General features: G+C 36.7%; 1 protein-coding gene across 1 annotated transcript in view; it reads right to left on the reverse strand.

Moving 5' to 3' along the window:
• Nucleotides 1-2,205: 2,205 nt before the first annotated feature.
• Gucy1a2 (guanylate cyclase 1 soluble subunit alpha 2) overlaps nt 2,206-17,070 on the reverse strand; it is an 83,833-nt gene continuing 68,968 nt past the window's right edge. Inside the window, exon 4 of the mRNA XM_032909481.1 lies at nt 2,206-4,060. Coding sequence (XP_032765372.1) covers nt 3,303-4,060 — 758 coding nt within the window. The 3' untranslated portion in view covers nt 2,206-3,302. The remainder of the gene's footprint in view (nt 4,061-17,070) is intronic.

Here is a 17,070-nt window from a genome sequence, read left to right on the forward strand (position 1 = left end):
TACAGGAAACTGGAAAAGGGATAAGAATTGAAGTGTAATTTTAAAAACATCACATAAAAAAAAGTTGGTCTGTCTAGACTGCAAGGACATTTGAAGTTGGAATGAATGCATTTTTGTATTGTGATATGGCTGAAAGACTATGGGGACCAGGGAGTGAAATGTGGCAGGTTGAATAAGAGTGTTCCCCAATTGGTTTATATCTTTGATTACCTAGCTATCAGAGAATAACACTACTTGAGAGGGAGTAGGAATTGTATCTTTTTGGCATAAATGTGAGATCATTGAGGAAATATGTCATTGGAACTGTGTTTTGAGGTTTCAGTGACCAAGTCAAAAGTGACTTTCTTTCTTCTTGCAAGTTGCAGAATATCTACATGTAGAGCTCTCAGGTACTTTTCAATATCATGTCCGCCGGCATGTCCCAGTACTACCTACCATATAACGATAGAGTAAATCTCTGACAATGTAAACAAGCATCAAATAAATGCTTTTCTTTATAAAATTTCCATGGTTTTGTTGTCTCTATAGTATTCAAACACTGATTGCAGTACTGGATTATTTATTTTTAAGGTCTGACTTAAAATATGGAAAGAAAATGATGAAAGGAAAGTTGAAGTTAAATATAGATGAAAATAGGAAACTTGTCACCTTTATACATCTATAACTCATACAGGAGGATTAAGAGTGTAGGAGTTTAGGATGATGGCTTTATTTCATTAATGTCTCATGAAATCATTCATGAGCATGTTCAATCAAGACCTACACTTAACCAGTGACTAGAAGTCAAAATAGCAATGAACATGGTTTATAGAAAGCATTTTAGTTCTGCAAAAGTTTTAGCATCCCTTAACTTAACTCTTGGCTTTATCATTTTAAAGGCAGCTGAGAGTTCATTACTAGTTAATGCATACCTCCAAAAGAGTTAATAATGAAAGGCTTCAATGTGGGCATGGTAATAGAGTCTTTAAAATAAAGAAATGAAATAAAAAATAAAATAAATGGGGTAGATAAAATGGTACTTTCTTATGAAGAAGCAGAATCTCCAGGCACATGCTTTTAAAAGGCTAGCTTTTATAAGTAAATGATTCATGTGAAGGTCAAACAACAGGAAGCACATAATTTTCAAGTCATTTCTTTCTTCCTTGCATATTAAAAAAACTATGTACAGTGAATTTAGTTAAATACTAAATCAAAAGATTATTCACTGTTCAAGAAGCTATGCCATTATCCGTGTAACATTCAAGGGGGAACAACTGTAGCCTCACAAATTCTATTCTGGCAAATATAAGCAACCTGGCAAGAATGTAAATGTAAAGTTGAACACATTACCATCACATTCTAACTAAAAATCCTGCAATCACATTATTTTTAAACCATCACTGATATGTTTATATGATAACTGCATTCTCTCGGTGAGCACAGTTCGTTATTATTTGACTTGGCATGGGGCCCTGACATTTGAATCATCATCTCATTATGTCTATTTATTATCTTGTTACACAAATAGAAATCCAAGCAGAGAGAAAAGCCTGAGTCAGTAACTTTACATTGTAGATTTGTTTTCCTTAAACCTATAGAAGATGCAAATTGGCATTTATAATATATTCTCATTCAGGCAATTTTTAAAAGGCTAGCTTTAATTTAAAGGACAAAACTGCATCAAAATCTTTTAGCCAAATATTAAATTTTTATAAAACAAAACTGACAGTTTCAATATTATCTAAATATAAAACAATAACTTTAGGTTTTAAGTAACTCCAAATATAGACAAAGATACACATTTAGTAAGTGTCCACTGTTCTGAAAAGACTTCAGAAAGTGCAAAGTTTGTCAAATACATAACAGAAATGTTAAAATATTAACAAAATATCTCTTTGTGACCACTAGTATTAGTTTGATTAGGACCAATAGTACTAATGAGTTAAACTGAAATATCTAAATAAAACCCAAGTCTATCTTCAAGTAATTTCAAACCACAGGACTTTTATGCCAAAACAATTATGGTAAATCTTGTAGATTACTTGATTCAGCCACTTGAAATAAAGGCACATCTTTCTATCTTTCTCAAGTACTCTGTTTAAAATTCTCCCGAGAAACTACAAAATAATAGAACTAGTCAATAATAAAAAAATAAGAAAAGGGGACAACATTTGAAATATAAATGCATAAAATATCCAATAAAAAAGAAATGTAAATATATAAACTATCTAATAAAAAAATCATTACTTATGGTTTCCAGAAGTCATTTCTTCTTTGACTTATCACTGCAGACACTTCAGAACATGGGTAAATTATTCATTTACAAACTTCAGAACACAGGTAAATTATTCACTTAGTCAACTTTTTTGTTCTACAATCTTCTGTCCTGTACATTTTAAAAATCAGGGATCTCCCCAAATCACTTAGAATCCCATGGAATAGTTCAAAATAGCTATGTGTGCTATGATGAAGAGACTGAAAATGCATTATTGGAAACTAAATGAGTATACATACAAATATTCACCCTTAAAGTTAACATGCTCTTCCTATGGATTACTAAAGTATATCACCAAAAAGGTAAAAGTATTCACACTGATTTTTTCTTATATTTCATATTGCATTACTCTCAGCTATTTTTTTAAAGTACCTGAGAGACAAATGTTTGGAGGAACTCAACTATTTTCAGTTTTATTTCTAGTGTCTTTTTATTAGGTACTTAAAGTCTTATGACCCAGATTTCCAAATGAAAATTTAAAAGATGAAAGCTCGACTAAATACTACGCATTATGTTATCTCAAGTAGTGAAGTTGTTTACAAAGATAAGTCAATTTGAATACTAAAATTTAATGAGTCCATATACAACTTACAAGGGATATATTTTTCTTTTCCTTAGCACATGCACAAATCATAAATGGATTGATCAGAGACTGAAATTTCAAAGAGATCATAATCAAAATAAAGCATGTTTTTATTTTTTTTCTTTTTGTTTGCTTAAAGATAAGCCAGACAACCCCACAACCTTGAAATTTCTCTCACAGTTTGGGTCAGTCCATGGAAATATTCATGAGTTGATAATTTTGGATTTTTACTGAGTTCTATCATTTTGTAATTGCTGTGGCTAGTATTAATAAGTGTCTTATTTTTATGTGGTGAAATAAATTAACAAATGAAGTAGACACTACATTAAAAAGCCTGGGAATACAGCCAACTATTTCTACATACATCCAGAAACCACTTATCTTATAAATGGCACTTGAAGTTCTCTTGCCTAATAATTACAACTACAACCCATATATAATTTATTGAAATAATTATCCATTCAACTAGATGCCATCATGCATCTGGAGTACATGATTACTTACCTTATCTTCATTGTCAGTACCAGAAGCTTCAGGCTTTGTCCTTATCACAAATGGGGTGGACAATCGTAGCAAGACTCTATCAAAAGTGGCATTAACCTTTGGAGAGACGATCTCAAAACAGTCCTCAAACTTCAGTACTTTGTGATTGTCACATCGAAGTTGCTTTCGTAGGCCCTCTCCAAGTTGAAGGACCACCATGTTAGGGTCGAACATCAAATGGAATGGGAAGGTTCTGCAGAAGGTGTTGATACTGATTCTGAGGTCTGTAGGAATTTGGGAAGTACCTTGTGGAATGTTCTTTGTGATCTGAGTAGTCTCACATTCTTTGATAAGGAAGGTAAGACAGCTATAATTGCTTGGGTTTGAACCATCAGAGCAAAATTTCTCATTTTCAATTTGTTCAACTTCCACATTTAAGTGATAGATTCTCTTTCCTGCCGCCTTAATCATTCCCAGCATTGCGAAGCCCACTGTATGGTGGGGGTGGAAGTAGTGGAGCTTGAGAGTACCTTCAGGAAGCTCTTTGCATAGGAAAGATGGTGACTCTAGAGTGGCCTGTTTCCCAAATGAAGTCCTAATGTGTTCCAACAATGCATCGAAGCCATTGAAGAAATCCTGCAATGTGCTGCCTACAGCTCGAAGGACTCGCTCATTCTCATCAAAGCATATCTTAAAGAATTCCTCACCAAACCTTTCTTGAATTTCTTGGAACTTCAGTCCTAAAAGTAAAGGAGAATAAAAATGGCAGTACATAAACTGTATGTAATTAGCTATATATCTTTCAAATCACTCACCTAAAGAGTCAGCAATTTTGAGACAGAAAGATGGCTCAGTAGATAAGATGGCATAATATTCCCAAAGAACACCTCAGTTGGTTCCCAGAACCTATATAAAGTGATTCTAAACAGCTTCTAAATCCAGGCCCAAGAATATCTGACTCAGAATTTATAGTTCCATGCCTACACACAGGGAAACACATACACATAATTAAAAATAAACACATGGTTGGGGATTTAACTCAGTGGTAGATCGCTTGCCTAGGAAGAACAAGGCCCTGGGTTCAGTCCCCAGCTCCGAAAAAAAGAGCCAAAAAAAAAAACATTTATTTTGAGGGGTGATGAACACTTTTTTAAAGTGGTAATAGGTAAGTGAAATAAAAGAGATATTTTCCAGAGTCCCCAAATTTCCCATATAGGTTAAAATTTTTGGCTTATTATGTATGAGTTTATTTATTTGTGTTTAAATTACTTATTATATCTTTATTTAGGTCATAAATATACAGGTCATAAATATCAAGAGATTTATTCATTTATTTTAGGTTTTTCAATTTGGCAAGATTTTCTTTTTTAGTTATTCACTTTACATACTGCTCACTGCCTGCCTCTTGGCCACCCCCTTACACAATCCTTCCCCTGACTCTCCCTTTCCTTCTCCTCTGAGTGGGTGGGGACCCTCTTTGGTATCACCCACTTGGCACATCCAGTTCTATGTGAGGCTAGGCAGAAACTCTTGAAGAGGCCAGACAAGGCAACCTCGCTAGAAGAAAATATCCCACACACAGTCAACAGCTTTTGGGATAGTACCCATTTCAGTTGTTCAGGATCCACGTGAAGACCAAACTGCACATATGTTATATATGTGCAAAAAGGCCTAGATCCAGCCCATGTATGTTCTTTGGTTGCTGGTTCAGTCTCTGAGAGTCCCAGTTTAAATTAGAGGGTTTTTTTTTTCAATTAATTTGCATGTGTCTAAGATGTTAAGAAATTATTAAAGGCTTGTTGTTGATGTTTGTTTGTTTTTTACCTTTAAGAAGACTCTATGCTGTTGCCAAAAATTAGGTTTGGAACAAAAATATGTAAAAAGCATGAATATTTCCAAATAGTCTCACTGCCCCATACATGCACACATGCATTGTATAGATTTCCTTATCAGATGTCTACAATGGAAGGACCTTGCACATTGTGCAATCACTTTACCCTGACAAGCTCTGATCACGAAGAAGAGTGACCATAGTTCATTCTAGATGCTAGGCTATTATGTTGATTAACATATTACCATTATAATATCTTCAGAATATTTTTATTACCTCAAACTCTATTTTCTTTTTATTCCTCTCTTTCTTCCCCTGACTCTCAGAGAGCTTTTTAAATGAAAATAATCTAGAAATTAATTTTCTCTTTATTACCTCACTATTTAAACAATACAAATTATTTTTTCTTAATGATTTTATTAATCGTTAGAGGACATACAGCACACATGCAAAACTAGACGTTCATTAAGTGGGAAACACCTATCAAAAATAATATATACTGCATGTGTGGGGAAAAGCATCAAACTATTCACTGGAAATAGTAGATAGAGTGTTTATTATAGCATAACAGGGTAAATCATGAAAATTAGATAAACTTTAATAAAAAGAATATAAAATTGTAGAACTTGAAATGACTTGTCAGAATTATGGACACCCCTGAGAACTCAGAGGAGACAGCTACTTTCTGCCCACATTTCTGACCCAAGAGGAAATTCCCTATTCCTATCTGTGCCCCCTGGGCACAGGGACATATTACCAGTCAGAGACAGGACCCTTTGGGTTTCTGCCTAGGCCAAGAGCTGAAAGCCAGTCAACAGGAGCATCTACACACCTGAGAGAAGAGATAAGACCACCTTTTCTGCCCCAAGTAAACTGCCTGGTGGACTCAGGACATAGAAAGGCAGAAGTCCTCTGGAACAAGGCATTTGGGTTTCTGCCTGTGCTCAGAATTTAACTGAACCAATCCCACAGCTACCTCCACCTAAATCCCATGGGGGAGAGAGCTGAACTCCCAGAAGTGCTGACCATGCTGAGACCACAACACAGCCCAACACTTCTGTCCATATCCCTGGCCCAAGAAAAACTGCGTAGTGCTTCTGGATTCAGGAATATAGGAACAGTCAACAGCAGGAACCTGCTGGTTTCTGTCTGTGCCCTGAACAGAACTGAACTGTTAACACAGCTCCCTGCACCCAAATTCCATGGGAAAGAGAGCTGGACCCTCAGAAGCACAGACGGTCCTGAGAACGTAGAGGAGACAACGACTTTCTGCTCACATTTCTGACTGAAGAGGAAATCAAGAGTGAAATCTGTGTCCCCTGGGCAGAGGGACCTAGGAGCAGTCAGGAGCAGGACCCTTCAGGTTTCTGCTGCACCTAGAGCTTAAACAAGGTGCCAGGAGCTCCAAAACACCTGATAACAGAGATTTCTCTTCTCAGATCCAACTGAAAGAAAACATGTCTACAGGAATGCTGACACACAGGCCTATGGGAGGGTCAAGCCACAATAAGAAAAAGCAAGACAAGCTAATACCAGAGACAACCTGATGTCAAGAGGCAAACACAGCAACCTAAAGAAAAGAAACCAAGAGTTCTTGGCATCATCAGAGCCCAGTTCTCTCACAAAAGCAAATAATGGATATCCAAACACATCAGAAAAGCGAGATTTAGAATTAAAATCACAGTTTGTGATGATGATGGAGGACTTTAAGAAGGACATAAATAACTACCATAAAGAAATATAGGACAATAAAAGTAAACAAGTAGAAGCACTTAAAGAAGAAACACAACAATCCTTTAAAGAATTACAGGAAAACACAACTAAACAGAAAAAGGAATTGAACAAAACTGTCCAGGATTTAAAAATCAAAATAGAAAAAAATAAAGGAAGCAAAAAGAGAGACAACACAGGGGATAGAAAACTTAGGGAAGAGATCAGGAGTCTCAGAGATGCAAGCATCACCAATAGAATACAAGAGATAGAAGAAAGAAAACATCGACACAACTCTTAAAAATAATGAAAAATTCTCAAAACACCTAGCCTGAAAACATTGAGGAAATCCAGGTCACAATGAGTAGATCAAATGTAAGGATAATAGGTATAGAAGAGTGAAGACTCCCAACATAAAGGGCAGAAAAAATATTCAACAAAATGAGAAAAGAAAACTTACCTGAGCTAAACAAAGAGATGCCCATAAACGTTCAAGGAGCCTACAGAACTCCAAAGAAATTGGACTGGAAGTGCAATTCCTCCTGTCACATAATAGTCAAAACACCAAATGCACAAAACAAAGAAAGAATTTGAGAAGCAGCAAGGGAATAAAGTCAAGTGACATATAAAGACAGACCTATCAGAATTACACCAGACTTCTCACCAGAGACTATGAAAGCTAGAAGATCCTGGGCTGATGTCATATAGACCCTAAGACAATACAAATGCTAGTCCAGGCTCCTATATGCAGCAAAACTCTCAATTAACATAGATGGAGAAACCAAGATATTCCATGACAAAACCAAAGTTACGCAACATCTTTCTACAAATTCAGACCTTCAAATGATAATAGATGAAAAACTCCAACACAAGGAGGAACACTACTAACTAGGAAAAGCAAGAAAGCAATCTCCTTGCAAAGAAACCAAAAGAAGAGAGACACACAGACACATTCTACCTCTAACAACAAAAAATAACAGGAAGCAACAATCACTATTCCCTAATATCCTTTAACACCAAGAGTCAATTCCCCAATAAAAAGACATAGAATAACAGACTGGACACATAAAGAGGACCCAGCACTTTGCTGCATAGAGGAAACACACCTCAGAGACAATAGAGATACTAGCTCAGAGGAAATAGCTGGAAAACAACTTTCCAAGCAAATGGTCCAAAGAAAAAAGCAGGAGTAGCCATTTTAATATCGAACAAAACCAACACCCAATCAAAACTGATCAAAAAAGATAAAAAAGGACACTTCATATTCATCAATGGAAAAATCCACTAAAATGAACTCTCAATCCTAAATATCTATGCTCCAAATGCATAGATAAAAGAAACCTCACTAAAGCTCAAATTACATACTGTACCTCACACAATAATAGGACATTTCAACAACCCACTGTCATCAACGGACAGATCATGGAAAGGTAATTGAACACAGCATAGAGAAAGTAAGAGAGTTGTGAACCACATGGACTTAACAGATATTTATAGAAAATTTCATCCTAAAATAAAGGATATACTTTCACGGGGTTGGGGATTTAGCTCAGTGGTAGAGCGCTTGCCTAGGGAACAAGGCCCTGGGTTCGGTCCCCAGCTCCGGAAAAAAAAAAAAAAAAAAAAAGAAAAAAAAAAAAAGGATATACTTTCTTCTCAGCACCTCATGGTACCTTCTAAAAAATTGACCATATAATCAGCCAGAAAACAGGCCTCAATAGATACAAGAAGATAGAAATAATTCCATGCATCCTATCAGATGACCATGGACTAAGGCTGGTCTTCAATAGCAACAAAAAGGACAGAATGCCTACATATACATGGAAGTTGAAGAATAGTCTACTCAAGAATAACTTGCTTGTTTCTTTCTAAAGAAAGAAAAAACTAAAGACTTTTAATGAAAATGAAAGTACAGCATACCCAAACTTATGACATACAATGAAAGCAGTGCTAATAGGAATTCTCATAGCTCTGAGTGTCGCAAAAAACAAACAAACAAACAAACAAACAAACAAAAAATTACCAATTTGACAGGTCACCTGAAAGCTCTACAACAAAAAAGAGAGGAATAGAAGACAGGGAATAATCAAATTCAGGGCTGAAGTCAACCAAGCAGAAACAAAATGGATGTACAAAGAATGAAGAAAAACAGGAGCTGGCTCTTTGAAAAAAATCAACAAGATAAATAAACCCTTAGACAGTCTAACCAGAGGGTACAGAGAGAGTCCAAATTAACAAAGTCAGAAATGAAAAGGAGACATAACAACAGATCTGAGGAAATTCAAAATGTCATCAGATCTTACTACAAGTGTCTGTATTGAACAAAACTGGATGATCTGGAGAAAATGGACATTTTTCTAGACAAATATGAGGTAATAAGGTAAATCTGAAACAGAAAAATATACAAACAATCCTATAACTCCTAAAGAAATAGAAGCAGTTATTAAGAATATCTCAACCAGAAAGAACCCAGAACCAGATAGGTTTAGTGCAGAATTCTATCAGACCTTCATAGAAGACTTCATACCAATACTGTCCAAACTATTCCACAAAATAGAAACACACTATTCACTGCCCAATTCCTTCTATGAAGCCACAATTATACTTATACCTAAAACACAAAAAGAGCTAACAAAGAAAGGGAACTTCAGACCAATTTCCTTTATGAATATTGATACAAAAATACTCAATTAAATTCTTGCAAATCGAATCCAAGAACAGGTCAAAACGATCATCCATCATGATCAAGTAGACTTTATCCCAGGGATGCAGGGATCATTCAATATATGGAAATACATCAACATAATCCACTATATAAACAAACTCAAAGAAAAGAGATCATGTAATCATTTCATTAGATATTGAGAAAGCATTTAAGAAAATTAAACACCCCTTCAGGGTTCAAGTCCCAGAAAAATCAGGAATTCAAGGACAATATCTAAGCAGAGTAAAGGCAGTATACAGCAAAAGAGTAGCTATTATTAAACTAAATGGAGAGTAACTTGAAGCAATCCCACTAAAATCAGGGACTAAACAAGGTTTCCCACTCTCTCCCAACTTATTCATTACATTAATCAGAATCCTAGCCAGAGCAATCAGATAATGAAAGGAGGTCAAAGGGAAACAGATTGAAAAGAGGAAGTCAAAGTATCACTATTTTCAGATGATAGGATAGTATACATAAGTGACCCCAAAAGTTCCATCAGAGAACTACTAAGCCTGATAAACAACTTCAATAAAGAAGCTGCATATAAATTTAGCTCAAACAAATTAGTAGCCTTCCTCTACTCAAAGGATAAATAGACTGAGAAAAAAATTAGGGAAACGACACCCTTCACAATAGTCCCAAATAATTTAAATTACCTCTGTGTGACTCAAACCAAGCAAATGAAAAATCTGTATGACAAAAACTTCAAGTGTCTGAATAAAGAAATTGAAGATTTCAGAAGATGGAAAGACCTCCCATGCTCATGGATTGGCAGGATTAATATAGTAAAAATGGCCATTTTACCAATACCAATCTACAGATTCCATGCAATCCACATCAAAATTCCAACTCAATTCTTCATAGAGTTAGAAAAAATGATTTGCAAATTCATTTTGAATAACATAGAATCCAGAATAGAAAAAATTATACTTAACAATATAATACCTTCTGGGGAAATCACCATTCCCTGACCTCAAGCAGTATTACAGAGGAATAATGATAAAAAACTGCATGGTATTGGTATAGAGGCAGGCAGGTAGTGCAGTGGAATAGAATTGAAGACCCAGAAATGAACCCCCACACCTTTTTTCACTTGATCTTTGACGAAGGAGCTAAAACCAGCCAATAGAAAGAAAAGAAAGCATTTTCAACACATGGCGCTGCTTCAACTGGAGGTCAGCGTGTAGAAGAATGCAAATCTTTCCATTCTTATCGGCCTGTAAAAATCATATGTCCAAGTGGATCAAGAACCTATACATCAAACCAGATACACTAATTGCAGAAAAAGTGGGGAAGAGTCTCGGTCACATGGGCATTGGGGAAATTTTCCTGAACAAAACACAAATGGCTTATGCTTTAAGATCAAGAATTGACAAATGGAACCACACAACATTTCAAAGCTTCTGTAAAACAAAGGACACTATCATTAGGACAAAACAGCAACTGACAGATTGGAAAAAGATCTTTACCAATCCTACATCTGATAGAGGGCTAATATTGAAAATATACAAAGAACTCAAGAAGTTAGACTCCAGAGACTCATATAACCCTATTAACAACTGGGGTTCAGATCTAAACATAGAATTCTCAACTGAGGAATATTGAATGGTTGTGAAGTACCTAAAGAAATGGTCAACATCCATAGTCATCAGGGAAATGCAATCAAAGCAACCCTGAGATTCCACCTCGCACCAGTCAGAATGGCTAAGATCAAAAATTCATGTGACAACAGGTGCTGGAGAGAAGGATAAAAGAGAAACACTCTTCCATTGTTCGTTAGAATTGCAAACTCATATAACCACTCTGGAAATCGTTCTGGAAGTTCCACAGAATATTGGATGTTGTACTACCTGAGGACGCAGCTATACCACTCCTGGGCATATACCCAAATGATCGTCCAACATATAACAAAGACATATGTTCATAGCAGCCTTATTTATAATAGTCAGAAACTGTAAAGAATCCAAATGCCCTTCAACAGAGGAATGGATTCAGAAAATGTGGTACATCTACACAGTGGAGACTACTACTCAGGTACCAAAAACAATGATTTCATGAAATTCATAGGCAAATAGATTGAACTAGAAAATATCATCCTGAGTGAGGTAACCTAATCACAGAAAAACACATGTGGTATGCACTCACTGATAACTGGATATTAGCCCCAAAGCTCGAATTACTCAAGATACAATTCACAGATAACATGAAGCTGAAGAAGAAGGATGATCAAAGTGTGTCTGCTCCATTCCTTCTTAAAAGGTGGAACAAAAATATCCATAGGAGGCGATATGGAGGCAAAGTTTGGAGCAGAGAGTGAAGACACAGCCATTCGGAGCCTGCCCCACACATGGCCTATAGATGTATGCAGTCACCAAAACTAGATAAGATTGATGAATCTAAGAAAGTGCATGATGACAGGAGCCGGATATAGATGTTTCCTGAGAGACAGCCAGCATTTCAAATACAGAGGCAAATACTAGCAGCCAACCATTGAACTAAGAATGGGACCCCAGTTGGAGGAATTAGAGCTGAACGGGCTTGCAACCCCATAAAAACAACTATGCCAACCAACTTGAACTCCCAAGGACTAAACCACTACCCAAAAGCTATACATAGACTGACCCATGGCTCCAGCTGCATATGTACCAAAGGATGGCCTTGTTGGGCACCAATGGAAGGAGAAGCCCTTGGCCCTCTCAAGGTTGGACTCCCAGTGTAGGGGATTATCGGGGGTTGCAGCAAGGTGGGGTAGATGGTGAGGGGAACAGCATTATAGAAGAAAGGAAGGGTAATGGGATTGGAGCGTATGTCCGTGAAACTGGGAAAGGGAATAACATTTGAAATGTAAATAAAACAATCCAATAAAAGAAAAATCTGTATATAACTACAAAAAATGAAAATAAATACTTTTAAAAATAGAAGACTACAAAAAACATAAAGGTTAGTGTTTTCCACTTCAAAAAGAAATTGGTATTCTTCCAAACAGTAGAATGAAAGATGCAAAGAGTAGAAGTAATCTGAGAAAAGAATATCAAAGTCTTTTTTTCCCTCATACATACACAGTTGCAATTGTCTTAGAAAAAGAAATTCTACCTTAAAGACATGCGTTATCAGGTATTCAGATGCATGATGTGAGCCTTTGTTCAGTATGGTCTGAGGGAAAATATGAAGAAAAGGTATTATTCAAAGAGGAATGAACTCATGCTTAGGCCTCTCCTTTAACTTGATTGAAATTAATACCTGTATTTTGTCTATCATTTCTTCTGTTTATAAGGAAGTTCTAAAATCAAAAGGGCTGCAAAAAAGAACATCTTTAAGGAAGAAAGGGTTTATTTTGGCTCATAGCTTAAAGGTTCTTTCCATCCTGACAGGATAGCAGCAGCAGGGACTGAGAGTGATGAATGTTGGTTCTCATACTCCTCTCTCCTGTTTTATTTAGCCTAAGGCACAACTCATGGAAAAGTGACACCCACATTTATGGTGCATCATCCATCTTTATTAACTTATTCCTCTTCTCAAAGAGATGTCTAGAGGCTTGTTTCTTAGGTGGTTTCCAATTTTTTTCAAGTTGACACTCAATATTAATGGTCATACTTCTTCAGTTTGAAATTTTCCTTTGTTGTTAATTTTATTGTCCCCTGTACATTCACTCACTATGAGATAAAATGTGTGGATATCAATATATATCAAAAAATAAATCACTTAGAAGTTTGAAACAAACTGAGCACATTCATGCTTAAACATTGTTCAGCAGACTATAATTCTAATTCTTCTCTTCTCTTTTCATTTGGAAGAATCACCATTCTAAACGCTTCATCCTTTTTTTAACACTCTATTTGAGTGCAGAGAAACTTATGTAGCCTGTGCCTTACTTTACTGTTCTCACTTTGCATTTGGGGCATAGATGTTTAGAACTGAGACTTTCTCTTGGTGGATTTTCCCTTTGATGAATATGATGTGTCCTTCCTCATATTTTTCTTAATGTGAATACTGTCCTTGTGCCCTCTGGTTAGTCTGGCTAAGGGTTTATCTATCTCGTTGATTTTCTCAAAGAGCTAGCCCCTGGTTTTGTTAATTCTTTGTACAGTCTTTTTGTTTATACTTGATTGATTTCAGCCCTGAGTTTAGTTCCTGCCTTCTACTCTTCTTGAGTGTATTTACTTCTTTTTGGTCTAGAGTTTCATATATGCTGTTAAACTGCTAGTGTGTGTTCTCTGCAATTTCTATTTGGAGGCACTCAGAGCTATGAGTTTTCCTCTTAGCATTGCCATAGGTATACATATGCTGTGCCTTCATTTTCATTAAATTCTAAAATGGCTTTAATTTTTTTTCTTTATATCTTCCCTGACAAAATTATCTTTCAGTAGAGCATTGTTCAGGTTCCATGTACATGTGGCCTCTCTGTGGTATTTGTCGTTATTGAAGACCAGCCTGTAGGATGATGTGATTACACAGGTGAGGCATGTACAAGATAGAATGATGCCTATCTTTGGATGAGAAGGAAGGATGGATGGGAGAAAAGTTTGAGGGAAGAAGAGGAGACTGGAATTGGAAGGTAGAGAAGCCACAGAGAGAACATGGAGGCTGATATTAAGATTCCACTCTGTGTATTTATAGGCTGTAATGAATATTCTTAAGGATAGCTGTGTATACAGCTTTGTATGTTTAGATGGGCAATTATATCTTATCAATTGGATCTGAGGTTATTGTGTTCTGTGTTCTCTCTTGTGGCTAATTAAGTTTAAGAGAGTATGTGGCAGCTGGGACACTAAGCTGTCACATAATTAAGATGTATATTTCTGGCATGGTGACAGCCTGCATTGGGTACTGGATGGGTAGAGAGATTGTGGTCAGGCTCAGAGAGAGGACATCGGCAGTGTTATATGGGATGGAGCAAAGCAGGTGAGAGGTCTTAATGACTGACATTAAGATATCTATCAGGTATCTTGGAGCACTGCAGTGCCAAACCTAATGGGGGCAAAAGACAGCTTTTTATTTTTTATAATTTTAGAGCAATGCCAGCCTTAGTCTCTGGTTATCTGATAAACTGTGTGGTATTATTTCAAGCTTCCTGTATTTGTTAAGGCTTGTTTTCTGAACAATTATATGGCCAAATTTAGAAAAGATACCATGAGGTGCAGAGAAGAAGGTATATTCTTTTCTTTTAGAGAGAAATATTCTATAGATACATGTTAATTTCATTTGGTTCATAACTTATGTTAGCTTCACTGTGTTTTTGTTTAGTTTTTGTTTCCATAATCTTTCCATTGGTGAGAGTGGGTATAGCAGCCTTATTTGGAAAAGCCAGAAGATGGAAACAACCCAGATGTCCCTCAACAGAGCAATACATATAGAAAATGTGGTACATTTACACAATGGAGTATTACTCAGCCATTAAAAATAATGACTTCATGAAATTCAAGGCAAATGGGTGGAACTAGACGATATCATTCTGAATGAAGTAACACATCACAAAAGAACACAAATGGTATGTACTCACCAATAAGTGGAGTCCAAAAGCTTGCAATACCCATGATTCAACTAACAGAGCATATGAAGCTTAAGAAGAAAAAGACCAAAGTTTGGATGCTTCATTCCTACTTAGAAGGGGGAATAAAATAATCACGGGAGTTAGAGGGAAAGAGAGACTTGGGAGGAAGATAGGAGGGCAGTGAAAAAAGGGGGGGACAGGATCAGGTGTGGGAGAAGATGGAGGAGTTGTACAGGGGGTCAAGTAATTGAAGAGGGGTGTGCAGTAATGTGGGATGGGGAACTGGGGTTAGTAACAGAAAGTCCCAGACACCAGGAAAGCAGATTTCCAAGACCCAACAAATATGAGATTAGCTGAAACATCCAACAAAGAGGAGAGAATTTGTAAACACTATATCCAGAGTTGGAGCATGGCTCCCAGTTGAGGGATTGGTCCACCCACCCTTCTCACATTTTTAACACAGAATTGCCCCTGTCCAAAGGAAATACTGGGACAAACAGTGACTGAAGCAAAGGTCATTCAGAGACTGCCCCACTTGAGGATCCATACCATATGCAGTCAACAAACCCAATCACTCTTGCTGATGCCACGAAGTGATAGATGACAGGAGGCTAATATGGATGTCTCTTGATAGGCTCCGCCAGAGCCCTACTGATACAGATGAGGATGTTTGCAGATGACCATAGGACTAAGTATGGAGACCCCAATGGAGGAGATAGGGCAAGGACTGAAGAAACTGAAAGGGTTTGCAACCCCATAGGAAGAACAATAATATCAACCAACCAGACCCCTCCAGGACCCCCTCACCCCGAATTCCCAGGGACTAAACCACCAACCAAAGAATACGTACACATGAAGGGACCCATGGCTCCAGCTATATGTAGCAGAGGATGGCCTCTAGCATCAATGGGAGGGGAGGTTCTTGGTCCTGAGAAGGCTTGATAGCCCAGAGTAGGAGAATGCTAGGGCCATGAAATGGGAGTGGGTGCGAGCATGGAGGATCACCCTCATAGAAGCAAGGGTCAGGGATGTTTTTGGAGGGGAACATGAAAGGAGGGCAACATTTGAAATGTAAATAAATAAAATAATCAATATTTTTTCTTAAAAAGAGGCGAAAAAATATACTGGAGCATTAGAGCCATGCTGAAAACCTAGAAGAAAAAAAAAAAAAAGAACCTCACTGCACACTTTGCCCAATGATGTCTTTCGTTCATCTAGTCCTGCAAGAGGGATCAAGCTACTGTGAACTAAATCCTGTATCAGGAGCCAAAATAACTCATTGCTCCCCCATGTGACTGAGTCTTTTGTCAAAGTCATTCACTGACAAATACAGGAAAGAACCATGCAATGTTTCACACACATCTGTGTGGGCAACAGTTTGAACAAAAAAGTGCTAAAATTGTAGGGGCTGAAGTGAATTAGCTCACATTTAAGAAAAACAGTTCCAAAGTTAGACAATTCTTTTCAAATAATATGAGGAAATATTTTTTATTGAAAATAGTTTTTTCATATAATATATCCTGATTATGACTTCTCTTTACTTCCTCCCCATTTTTCCTACCATCTGGGTCTACCTCTTTCTGTCTCTCACTAGAAAGTAACTAGGTTTCCAAAAGACAAAAATAAAACATAGTATAATAATATAAAATAAAACCAAAAAGTAAAACAAAAGAAAAAGTACTCAAAAGACAAGAAACGGATATAGATGCTGAGACCTCCTTCTCATTCAGATACTCAAGAATCCCATAAAAACACAATACTGGAAGCCATAGTAGATACACAAATGGTGAAATTACTGACTTTACTGAACTCCATACGTCTGGAGTTCAGTTCCCAACACCTACGTGACTGCTTACAATTATGTGTAACAGCAATCCCATGCTATCCAACACTCTCTTATGGTGGAAAGAAAATACACTAAATAAATAAACAAACTAAATATATTTTATTTCATTAAGGCTCATAGAACATGTCAATAATCCATAGGATATATTAAGACCAAGTTTTTATG

This window comes from Rattus rattus, chromosome 8 (assembly GCF_011064425.1).
Source record: "Rattus rattus isolate New Zealand chromosome 8, Rrattus_CSIRO_v1, whole genome shotgun sequence".
Taxonomy (NCBI): domain Eukaryota; kingdom Metazoa; phylum Chordata; class Mammalia; order Rodentia; family Muridae; genus Rattus; species Rattus rattus.